The 13389-nt window shown below is 44.3% G+C and overlaps 1 protein-coding gene across 2 annotated transcripts in view; it reads right to left on the minus strand.

Annotated features, from left to right (window-relative positions):
* The window catches only part of LOC135543614 (neuropilin-2-like), a 67520-nt gene extending 55903 nt beyond the window's left edge, over positions 1-11617 (minus strand). For both annotated transcript variants that reach the window (XM_064971019.1, XM_064971020.1), the window contains exons 1-2: positions 10804-11617; positions 2328-2505 (exon numbers count right to left, since the gene is read on the minus strand). In XM_064971019.1, the coding sequence (XP_064827091.1) occupies positions 2328-2505; positions 10804-10876 (251 nt within the window). In that variant the 5' untranslated portion in view covers positions 10877-11617. The remainder of the gene's footprint in view (positions 1-2327; positions 2506-10803) is intronic.
* Between the last annotated feature and the right edge of the window lie 1772 nt (positions 11618-13389).

Genomic DNA, 13389 nt, shown 5'->3' on the forward strand with positions numbered 1-13389 from the left:
GAGGGCCAAGGAACACATCTTCAACAAACTAAATCTGCCTGTGTCCCAAATGGCACCCTATTCCCGATACAGTACAGTGTTCTCTGGTCAAAACACCATCCAGGGAATAGGTTGCCATTTGGGACACATCCTACATTAAAAAGGCTATAGCAGCATTAGCGAGAAAAGGGAGTTATAGGTTGGTCTTTATGAATAAATAACATTGTTGATGTGTCTCTCTTTTCTAATGGGGCTGTAAAGTATGGGCCTTTTTCTCTGAGGGGAGAGGATGCGGAATGGATAGTGGTTGCCATGGGTTTCCCTGCCGATTACACACACTCTCCCAAACATGTGTGCATGTGCAGGTATACACGCAAAAATAAGGACATACACACACATACAGAGAAGCACGCACACACATGAAGAAACACACACCCACACGCACGGGCACCCACACAAACAAACAGAGGCATGTGCACCCACCCACAGCGTTTACAAAAAGCACCCACACACATCTGAGTGGAAGTGTGAGAGGGCAAAGCTTGAGATCACACAGTCCCCTCAGGCTAATACAAAACCAATCCACAAAAAAGTAGAGCATTTCTGAGGAGGCTTTTCAATTCTCACTCTCTCTCTATCTCTCTAAAATACTGATTAACGACAGTGAGCACATTCATTGTATCCGTCTATCACACATGCTATCTATGACTAGGGAGATTTTAATGGGGATTTACGTTACACAAGACCCGATAGAGACATCATCAAATTCAACAACCACCCGAGCCACATAGAATTGGGAGTTATGGGTCTCCCGAGAGGCGCAGTGGTCTAAGGCACTGCATCGCAGTGCTAGCTGTGCCACTAGAGATTCTGGGTTCGAGTCCAGGCTCTGTCGCAGCCGACCGCAACTGGGAGACCAATGGGACGGCGCACAATTGGCCCAGCATCATCTGGGTTAGGGGAGGGTGTGGCCGGCAGGGATGTCCTTGTCCCATCGCACACTAGCGACTCCTGTGGAGGGCCGGGCACAGTGCGCGCTGACATGGTCGCCAGGTGTACGGTGTTTCCTCCGACACATTGGTGCGGCTGGCTTCCGGGTTAAGTGGGTATTGTGTCAAGAAGCAGTGCAGCTTGGTTGGGTTGTGTTTTCGTGGTATCCAACTACCAATTGTATACCACGAAATTGGGGAGAAAAAAGGGGTACAAAAAAAATAAATAGAAAAAAATAAATGGGAGTTATAGATCTCATTCTCATTGAATGCAAGTCTAAGAAGTAGTAGATCTGTTCTATGTGCGGCATTTCTATGCTTCCAGTTCTTACGTTTCGTTTTTACGTGTTTAACTTTCAGTTTTGTACACCAGCTTCAAACAGCTGAAAATATTGCCGATGGAAAATATATTTCACAGCGATTTAGATAGTAGAATGATTCTCTACACTATACTTGCTTGTTTTGTCACATAAACTGAAATTAGGTGAACTATTAGAATTTTTGCAACCAGGAAATGACAGAGAAATTTCTTCATAGTGCAGCTTTAAGAGAGCAGTAGGAGAAAGGGTTAAAGTCAGGCCAGAGCATGATGACTGACTGATATGAGGTCAGAGAGACAATAAAAAGGCATATGATTCATATTATACATCTCTATGAAAGAGGAAACTGACCACGCTGGTTCCCATCTGGCCTGTAATCGCTCCACTGAACTCCCTCTCTCAAATCTGTTTTCCTGATGACTTCACCACATCACCCCTGTCTTTCTTTCAACCATTCTCTCCATTCTTTCATCCACGTTCCTTTTCTCCTCCACCCGATCAAACTCATCCTCCTCTCTATTATCAATCAATTCTATTCGTTCATCCCCACTCAATATTCAAGTATTAACCCTGACAGCCTTGGCCCTTTCTTACCTACTGTAATGGCCAACACTGTAACTATGGCTAACTATGAACTCTCTGTTACATATGTATAACCAGTCAGAGGCAGATCTGAAGTTAAAACCATCCCCGGTCAATCTCCCTCCTTCTCTCCTTCTCTCCCTCCCTCTCTCCTTCTCTCCCTCCCTCTCTCCTTCTCGCCCTCCTTCTCTCCCTCCCTCTCTCCTTCTCTCCCTCCCTCTCTCCTTCTCTCCCTCCCTCTCTCCCTCTCTCCTTCTCTCCCTCCCCCTCTCCTTCTCTCCCTCCCTCTCTCCTTCGCTCCCTCCCTCTCTCCTTCTCTCCCTCCTTCTCTCCCTCCCTCTCTCCTTCTCTCCCCCCTCTACCATTTTTTCGAGCCTAAGTATATCCAAAAGGCCTCCCTCTCTCCCTTCCCCCCCCCAATCACTCCTCTCCCCCTTCTCTCCCTCCTCGCTCTCACCTGCAGTCCAGTCTCTCCAGTTCAAAGTGGGGGTTGAAGTTGAGGACGATGCGCTGGGAGGGCTCCGGGGCCGTGATGACCCACTGGCAATTCTGGTGGGGCGGGTACTCCAGAGGGTAGCCTGGGGACGTGATGTACCCTGCGTCGCTGGCATCCAGGGTGCCCCCACACACCTCACCTGAGAGAGAGAAAGAGAGGGAGAGAGAGAGAGATAGAGAGACATATGGTCAATACACAGACTCAAAACATCTACGAATATAAAACTTGCTATTCAAGCGATTATTGATTTGAGAATTTGTCTTCTTATTCCATAGTGATGTGATTTGTGATGTAGTGACGCACGATTTGTTATAATATCTGTGTCAGAGATACGTAGTGTTCACATTAATTCTACTATAGCAAAAAAATAGACAACCACGCACACGTCTCCCCCATGCAGACAAACTAACCCCACACCATGGCTCTAATCTCTCCGCTGGGAGCATTCTCTAAATGTAATTGTTGTTCTGGCAAGGCAATCTGCAAACATTAGAACACATTCCCTGATCCTATCGGCTCTCTCCCAGGAACAATAGCCTGCCAATAGCATCGCTCGACTGGCCCAGACAGGAAGTGACAGTAGACCCCCTGTCTAGGGGTACAAGGGTTCACCCCGAATCTGTAATGAGAAGCCAGAGAAACAAAGCCTTTATTTTCGCCGTACGCCCACGCCTCGCTCGCCGTTCCCTATCTCACACAAACACGCAAAGCACACACAAACACATCGGGAGACAATACAGTGAAGTCCCTCATCAGTCATTTTACTGCAGTATATGATTTCCCGGTCATTATTATTCTAAATGGAAGGCGAGATGAGGAAGACAAAAAATGTCTCTCCACAATGTTCACCATGACAACGATGCTAGGGGTGGTTAACTCTTTCCGTGCTGACAGAGGCTGCAATCCGATTCTTTACCCTTCTCCTGAAGTGATGCATTCATTTACTCTCCCTCATGCATATGGTGCAAGCATGGCTGGAGGGAGTTTCCACCATTATCCCAGTTCATTCCTTTTAAATCCACGAGGGGGAGTGTACAAGTGAACAAATCGGGAGAAGGGTAGAGAATCGGAACACATTTTTTATTTAACATTTATTTAACTAGGCATATCAGTTAAGAACAAATTCTTATTCACAAAGACGGCCTACACCTGACAAAACCGGATGACGCTTGGCCAATTGTGCGCCGCCCTCTGGGACACCCAATCACAGACGGTCGCGATACAGCCTGGATTCGAACCAGGGTGTCTGTAGCATCACCTCAAGCACTGAGATGCAGTACCACAGACCGCTGCGCCACTCGGCAGCCCAGTGAATATAAGGACATCAATGAAAATGACTCAATATTCTGTTTCATCTGCTTCACCTATTCCAAGTTATGTGAGCACATCATCAAAGGAAGCGGGGGAGAAAAGATTGGAGGGTTGAAATATAATAGACTGTTCAAGTGTTGACATTTTCAAGGCTATTGTATTTTAAAAGGCACACTTAGGTTTTGGTGACATTTGATATAATAGCGAAACCCTACCATCCTTACTTGGATAGAAACTCACACACACTTATGTATACACACGTGAGCATGCACACACACACACACACACACACACACACACACACACACACACACACACACACACACACACACACACACACACACACACACACACACACTCCCCCCACATGCCAGTCCAGCCTATCACTCAAAACACCTATCACGCAATACTGCAACCAAACCTAAATAAAAAGACCAAAAGTAGAAGAAAAGTCTCTTTATCTCCCCTGGAGGATTCAGACATGCAGGACTATAAAGTCTGCCTATGGAGTGTTCTTCTCTCCCCACCACCTCCATGTCTTCATCTTAAATGGCACCCTTATCCCGATTTAGTGCACTACTTTTGACCAGGTCCCATAGGGAATCCCATGGTTCTGGTCAGAATAGTGCACTATAGAGGGCAAGGGTACTCAAGTACTATTTGAGAAGGTCCGGTCACACAAATTCCCTAGTTGGCAAAGGTCCGGATAATGTAATATATCACCATAGTAACAAACCCCCACTTCGCAACCCCAAACTGTTCACACCCCTCTTGTCTGCAATTATACACATTTTGTATGGGACATAGTTTTGTAAATGTTTTAAAGCAAATTTCCTGCAATTCCACACATTCTTCCATGCCTTATGTGTCTTTATATGATACCAGGGGTCAAAGTGCGAGCTCGTAAAAACAATATACACCTACCCATTCCAGGGTTTTTCTTTATTTGTACTATTTTCTACATTGTAGAATAATAGTGAAGACATCAAAACTGTGAAATAACACATATGGAATCATGTCGTAACCAAAAAATTGTTAAACAAATCAAAATATATTTTATATTTGAGATTCTTCAAAGTAGCCACCCTTTGCCTTTGATGTCAGCTTTGCACGCTCTTGGAATTCTCTCATTCAGCTTCATGAGGTAGTCACCTGGAATGCATTTCAATTAACAGTTGTGCCTTGTTAAAAGTTCATTTGTGGAATTTCTTTCCTTCTTAATGTGTTTGAGCCAATCAGTTGTGTTGTGACAAGGTATTGGTGGTATACAGAAGATTGCCCTATTTGTTAAAAGACCAAGTTCATACTATGGCAAGAACCGCTCAAATAATCAAAGAGAAACAACAGTCCATCATTACTTTAAGATATGAAGGTCAGTCAATGCGGAACATTTCAAGAACTTTGTCAGTTTCTTCAAGTGCAGTAGCAAATATCATCATGCGCTATGATGAAACTGGCTCTCATGAGGATCGCCACAGGAAAGGAAGACCCAGAGTCACCTCTGCTGCAGCTGCAGAGGATAAGTTCATTAGTTAACTACACCTCAGATTGCAGCACAAATAAATGGTTCACAGAGTTCAAGTAACAGACACATCTCAACATCAACTGTTCAGAGGAGACTGCATGAATCAGGCATTCATGGTCAAATTGCTGCAAAGAAACCACTACTAAAGGACACCAATAATAAGAAGAGACTTGCTTTGTGCAATGGACATAAGACCGGTGGAAATCTGTCCTTTGGTCTGATAAGTCCAAATTTGAGATTTTTGGATCCAACCGCTGTGTCTTTGTGAGACGCAGAGTAGGTGAATGGATGATCTCCGCATGTGTGGTTCCCACTGTGAAGCATGAAGGAGGAGGTCTGATGGTGCTTTGCTGGTGACACTGTCTTTGATTTATGTAGAATTCAAGGCACAGTTAACCAGCATGGCTACCACAGCATTCTGCAGCAATACGCCATCCAGTCTGGTTTGCACTTTTCAACAGGACAATGACCCAACATACATCCAGGCTGTGTAAGGGCTATTTGACCAAAAAGGAGAGTGATGGAGTGCTGCATCAGATGACCTGGCCTTCACAATCACCCGATCTCAACAAAATTGAGATGGTTTGGGATGAGTTGGACCGCAGAGTGAAGGAAAAGCAACCAACAAGTGCTCAGCACATGTGGGAACTCATTCGGGACTGTTGGACATGCATTCCAGGTGAAGCTGGTTGAGAGAATGCCAAGAGTGTGCAAAGATGTCATCAAGGCAAAGAGTGGCTCCTTTGATGAATCTAAAATCTATTTTGATTTGTTTAACACTTTTTTGGTTACTACATTATTCTATATGTGTAATTTCATAGTTTTGATGTCTTCACTATTATTGTACAAAGTAGAAAATAGTACAAATTAAGAAAAACCCTTGAATTAGAAGGTGTGTCCAAACTTTTGACTGATACTATATATATATTTATTTTCTATTTTTTTCCTGGACCAGAGGTCCGTATTGGCCCCGTTCTGGGTCCAGATCCGGTCCTCGGTCTGCCAGTTGAGTATGGGGGACATAGGGAATAGGGTGCCATTTAGGACGCAGCCCATGTCTCCCTTTTGTATTCTCCAAAAGCTGTGCCGAGTTGTCAGTCGTACCGCCAGGGGAAGATTAAGCCGTTTGGGAGAATCCTGCAGCCTCAGGACTTTTCCGCTCCCTGAACTGAGCAGACCATTCATGTACAGCTAAGGAGGAGGGCGACGGGGGGGGGAGAGAGGGATGCCAGCAGGGAGAAAGGCAGGTAAAGAGGGATAGATGAAGGGGATGAGGATGACGAGGGAGGAGACTGAGCGAGATGGAGGGAGAGGGACAAAAAAGTGGGAGATAAGAGGGATTGAGAGAGGGGTAGAAGGAATGGAGAGAAAGGCTGTGAGACGGAGAAGGATTAAGGCAGAGAAGGAAGGGAGGGAGGTGATTGAAGGGGAGGAAGAAAGAGGGTGTGTAGAGGAGCTGGAGAGAGAGAGCCTGACGAGGCTCATTAAGATATGACCATCCCTGTGGGGACTGACCCTGGAGGAGCTGATGGGCTGTCAGTAGGATATACAGTACATGCAGGGGAGAGGTGTGCGCAGTGTGTATGTTATCGACTGGGTATGTCTTTGTTTAAGTCCCCTGTTAGGGTGGAGAATGTGTACGTGAATGTTTGTGTTTCTATGAATACACAGTGTGTTTTTCGGAGCACTATGTCTTAAAGGTGCATGTGTGCTTGTGTGATAAGGAGGGAGGATGAGGAGGGAGCGTTCATTAGAGAGGTAGCCTCATGAATTATTGTGTCTGTGCTGGCTCAGGACTCCACCCATCTCCACACACACACATGCATGCACACAACACTGCACGGACATGCCATAGCAACCCTCAACATATGTGAACAATGTTGATATGTAGTATATAACATATAAGTAGCAATAACAGGTGAGGGCATGTGTGGGTCTACACATAATGGTGTGTATGTGCATACGTGTGAGTGTGTGCGTGAACTTGGATGCAAGCGAAATGTGTGCTTTAATTAACGTCTTCAAATCTACTGCACAAGTCTCCGTCTATATATACAGCATCTGCACATCTCTGTGTGTGCACATATTTCTATTAGCGGTATTATCAGTGAACAGCTTCGAACATGTGGAAGGGTCGTTATAAATCTCCCCATCATAATCTCTCTTTTTTTTGCTCTCGCTCTCTCTCTCTTTCCCTCACTCCCACCTTAATTAAAAAAAGTGATGTCGAGAGAGGGAATCAGGGGGACAGAGAAATGAGAGGCACTACTCGTTCATCCCTACACAGGGGCTGTGTCCACGACTGTTTTTAATCTAACCACTCCACACAAGACTGGACGGAGGGCAGGAGGGAGGGAGGGAGAGATTTGTGACTTTCAAAGCTCTTTACTTTAATCATTAGGCACCTACCATAAGGCCCTACCTACCTTTAGATAATATTAAAGTGTCCTGTATGGCTCAGTTGGTAGAGCACAGCACTAACAATGTCGGTATCATGGGTTTGAGTTCCATTGAGGCCACCCGTCTGAAACTGTATGCACACACTAAGTCGCTCTGGATAAAGACATCTGCTAAATGACACGTTATCATTGATATTGTTATTATATTAAGGATTAAGACCAAATGGAACAATACTAAATGAATGTGCAGCAGAAATCGTAGTTATAACGTAGCCATTCAAGTGTACACATTTAGACTTCAGTTCCAATATGAACAACACACAGATTTGGTACCCTAATTCACCATTGGCATGCTAGACTAAAGCCTCCTCTCTCTCCTGAGTTGGAGCACCCATGCATGACTCTTCATAATAGGCTAAGTGGTTTTGGCTAATCAACTAAATGCATCGGGTTGGGTATAGCAATCAACTAATCACCGGATCAATTGACCACAAGCAGATGGTTGCGTTTCGCTGGGTTTTGCTTTGCTAAAATACCGCTGTCCAGATAAATGACCTGTGTGTGCAGTGTCTGTGTGTGAGTACGTTCACACAAATTAAGCAGCAGACCGAGGGGCCACCAGCTAGCCGATAGGTGTATTATTTATGGTGGCCTTGTTTATAATTTCACCCTTGTCACTTTGTTCCAGGGGGTTGGCGTGTCCCCCTCCTCTCCCCAGCACCCCAGCCCTTCTCCTGGCCAAGGTATTGAACCACAGCCCCTTTTGTTTTTCAGCTCTTGAATGCTAACAACTACAGTCCTGACCTTGTTTCTCCGCTGCTGATGTGTTATAGGAGTCTGGGGAAGATTAAAAAAGATTCTGGGGTAGAGAGAGGGAGGGGGGGATGGGGCATCCAAGAGGGGGCATGGAGAGGGAGAGAGGTGGGGAGACTAGAGAAAGAAGCGAACGAGGGAGAGAAAGAAGCAAGCAGAGAGAGAGAGGAGGAAAATAAAGCTTTTCATTCATCTGCATTATAACAGATAGAAAGGTAAACATAGAGACAAAGAAGACACACACTGGTCCTGTATGTTCAATTAATTACTAGTTAATTATTACGAATGACTTCATTATACTAACACAATCATGAGTCACATTGTTGTGGTTACATTATGTGCATCCCAAATGTCACCCTATTTCCTATTGTAGTGCATTACTTTTGACCAGAACTTATTCCCTCCTTTAGCCCTATGGGCTCTGGTCAAAAGTAGTGCACTAAATACAGAAAAGGGTGCTATTTGGGACAAAGACGTCTCCCTTCTGCTCTCCGACCCCCGAGCGTAAGTGTTCATTTTCGTACGCCCAACATCATCAGTTCCTCTTCCTGCCCTCTGTTCTTAAAACTCTGTGACCCTGCTGTTGGTACTGTACCCTTCCTTCTCATCTCTATCTGTTTCTCTCGTGCTCTCTCTCTCTCTCTCTCTCTCTCTCTCTCTCTGGTGTTTGTCCTGAAAAACATGCTCTTGTTCTGCACAACATCTCTGTCACTCTCTCGCTCACAACCTCCTGTCTTTCCCACATCTCCCTTTTCTCTCTCTCTCCCGTGCTGCTGTGTGTATGTACAAGATGTGCTGTTTTGAGGAGGACAGGAGAAGGCTGGAATAGTGAGTGCTTTGGCAGGCTGAGGTATCTGAGAATGCATGGGGAGAGCTGCCAAAGGCCCACATCTGAGTCTAATAAATGGGCACACAGGCAGCCAACACTGCAAACAGATCATTTTGAATCTCTCTAAATGGCAGGTCCAAAACCACTCTCACGCACACTTGAATGTATGCAAACAAGAATCTCACACACCGCACACTTTGGAGCACATTCTAAGGAAGAACCATAGGAGCAGTCCTGTAAACCAGCCAGGGATGCGGCAATGAGTAGGGCACAGAGACAGAGCAGAACGGGAGTGAGAAACCAGACAATGTTTTAAAGCTCATGAGAGCTCTAGATCGGGAGTCGGGACTTGGACAAGATTCCAAAACTACAACCAAAAAAAACAACTCTTACGCATGAATTATGGATACAACTACTGTGACTTAGGAAGCAAGCCAGCTAGCGTATAATCAGCACGATTCCCTGAATGGAATGGAAGGTGGCTTCGGTGGCCTTTTTGTCAAAATGTGTAATCAATCTGGTTTTAACGTTGCAGCGCGAGTGGAGAACTGATTGTGTGGCGCCGCCTCGAGCTGCAGAGGCACAAGTGCGATTGAGGCACATACCGTCACCATAATGATTGCAAGATTATTGAGAAAATGAGCGAGTTGTTGGTGGTGTTCTTGTTGATATTAATGATGATGGTGGTGGTTAGTCGAACTAATATTCTTGTCATTCTCCACTAACAGCAAAATACAACTTGAGGCGCATTATTTTGGTTTGGTCAATGGATTATGTTGTCTACAGACGCGTTTAGAGTTGAGCATTCATTCATGAAACACAACAACAAAAAGAAAGTAGGTCCGTTTCCCCCCCATTTTTAATGATATAATTATTATGTGATTATCACCCTACAAAGCAGAGTCATTGGGCTATTATATGCTAATGTATGTAGGGTTATTACTTTAAAAAAAATCTGTGATCATAAAATGACAAAACCTGCCTAACATGAACGGCAGTGGAACTTGTACCCCCTATGCTATGGCAATTTATATTACATGGCAATGACCTATTTTGGGGCATAATAGAAAAGCTTTTGAGTATCAAATAACATATCACCCAGTCATTTTTCATGGGTGGAATATTGTCAAATTACTCTTGGTATACGAAAGATGTGGAATATAAATAATGTTCTGGATTAACTAGGATAACGAATGAGAATGGGTTCATCTTTCAAGGCTGAGAGAACATTTTGTGGTTAATACCAGTACGGTTACACTACACATGATAGCCTACTGGTTAACAGACCATATCTATCTTCACGGCCTATGTGTTGAAATTCCTGATTTGAAACAGATGGAGCTCGTTTTTTTTTTAAACCAAACGAGTTTTCCAACGTTGAGAAAAACAAGCTATTTTCCCTGTCAGTCTCCAAGACGCAGGTCTAATAAAAAAGCGATGTGAGCTTTCAGTTTTTATCATAGTTTAAAGCAAATTCAGATTTTTAATCACCCATAAAAGGGTAGTTTCGGGTACATTCGGACACGTTTCTTGACAGCCCATGTGTTGAAGAGAACTTACCCTTGTCTCCACGGACTCCCAGTGTTAGACACATTGCAAGTAAAAATCCAATCAGCGATGATAGCATATCCATTTTGGCAATGTTCAATGTCTTGTTATTTTTAAATGGTACTTCCCAGGATCAAATCAGTTGTCCATCAAGAAAATCCACACCTTTTTTTGCAGAAAATCTAGGAACAAATGTTATTACTCCACGTAGTCTATTTTACTAAAACAATCAACGAATAATGTTTGTTCCAAGTATACTTAATTTAATAAAAATAGGCTAAAGACAGCGGTGAACAGCTTTCCCTCCGAAGCAGGCATATAGGCTACTTGAACGACACCCTGGGATGCCTCCTTATAACTTTAATATTGTCGTCCTGACTGGGTTATCTAGCCTCGTGGATGAAATAAACTCCTCTTAATTCCCCGGTTCCATACAGAGCTTGTCCACTGATTTGGAACCTCCTGGGGTATTTCCTACAGGGTCTGATAAGCGGCTCTTACTCTACCTCCAAATACGACTGAAGCGCTTGCCTTTCCCCCCCTTCTCTCTCCTGTGCTCGCAGGGATTCCAGGACTCCGGTCATTTACTCCTGCATTTACGACCGATGAGACACAGTTGGCTGAACTATCACCCGAGAAAAAGTCTCCGTATTTAGGACAAGAATGGAGCGCAAATCATGAGAAGTGTGACGAACATGAATATAATATGTTCCGAAAGAGAACTCATTCCATCTCTGGCACCACTCCTCTAGTATTTTTGTCTGTAGCGGAGTGTCTCTATGCGCTCCAGCGGCGTGAGTATGTGAGTGAGTGAGAGTGTGTGTTATAGCACTTTTGAACAGAGCAGCTATCGCATTACAGTCAGCGCCTCGGCTCCGCCTCCGGTTGGTTGTTGATCATGGAGAGGTGCGCGCACACTCGTAAAACACACAAGCGCGCGGGCACACACACACGTACACATTTCACGTGACGCCAATAGATAAGGGTTCAACAGATAACGCACACCCTATAATCTCAGGCTCGGGAGTATTTCCACAGGCTATTTTCAAGAGAGAAGAACCAAAGAAACCAAAATTAAAAAAAAGGGAGGGGGTGAAGGGGGATGGAGGAAGGAGAGTAGTACATGCATTAGGGCTCCCGAGTGGCGCCGCGATGAAATCAAATCAAACTTTATGTCACATGCCCTGAATACAAGTGTAGACCTTACCGTGAAATGCGTAGTTACAAGCCCTTAACAGTTCAAGAAGAGTTAATAAAATATTTACCAAATAAACCAAAGTAAAAAATAATTAAAAAGTAACACAATAACATAACAATACCGAGGCTATATACAGGGGAAACCTGTACCGAATCATTGTGCAGGGGTACAGGTTAGAGGTCATTTGTACATGTAGGTAGGGGGGGAAGTGACTATGCATTGATAATAAACAGCAAGTAGCAGCAGTGTACAAAACAAATGCCAATGTAATACTCAATGTAAATAGTCCGGTGGCCATTTGATTAATTGTTCAGCAGTCTTATGGCTTGGGGCACTGCATCTCTGTGCAAGAGGCGTCTCTACAGTCCCTGGTTCGAATCCAGGCTGTATTACATCCGGCCGTGATCGGGAGTCCCATATAGGGCGGCGCACAATTGGCCCAGCGCCATCCGGGTTTGTCCAGGGTAGGCTGTCGTTGTAAATAAGAGTTTGTTAGTCACTTAATAAAAAAAGAAGGCAGCAGCAGCATATAGTCAACAATAAATCATACAGTGGCATACAGTGTGTGTGTGTGTGTGTGTGTGTGTGTGTGTGTGCCCCTCTTTACAGCGACTCTCTCACCCCATTACCACAGCACATATCAAACAGTGGTTCGAGGCTTAAAGCTGCATGGCAAATGTCACCCTATTCCCTATGTAATAGGTTTCTGGTCAAAAGTATTGCACTACATTGGGAATATGGTGCCATTTGGGACACAATCAAAGTCGTATGTTCCTGCTGCCTCGTGGAGGGAACCCACCAAGACAGGCACAAAACAGCTCTACAATCAGCCTGCCTAAATACAGCCACAGATCTGCCTGGCCCAAAATAATCTGCTGCCTGAGAAATGCCTCTATGGTCCAGCCCAGGCAGATCCCCACTGCTTACAGAACACAAGAGGGTTGCTATGGTCCAGGCAAGGGACAGGAAGGCTTAACATTAGCAAGCTGCACTAACTCCCTGAACCAGAGCTAATTGAAAAGGGATGTACATTAGCCTGCTCCCAGACCGGTCTGTGCTGTCTTGACCAACGACCAGATCTGTTACCAGGATAATATTAGCTATATTACATGAGAGAATAGTTTGTCTTTGATGACGCTTTTCTTTAGAAGATGTTGGGGGAGGGAGTGCTAAACTGACATATGGAATTGTTTTAAGATGGTCATACTATGTATTAATTAGATATTTGATTTGAACTATAAATATATATATATATATATATATATACCATTTTTTTTTATAAAATATTGATTTTTGCCTTTACTCTGAAGCCAGAGACGTATTGAACAACACATTAATGAATGGCAAAAGGGACACTCAAAAAATAAATAATCAGAAACAAGGTTTTTAAGTGTCCTAAA

The sequence above is a fragment of the Oncorhynchus masou genome, chromosome 7, assembly GCF_036934945.1.
Source record: "Oncorhynchus masou masou isolate Uvic2021 chromosome 7, UVic_Omas_1.1, whole genome shotgun sequence".
Classification (NCBI taxonomy): Eukaryota; Metazoa; Chordata; class Actinopteri; order Salmoniformes; family Salmonidae; genus Oncorhynchus; species Oncorhynchus masou.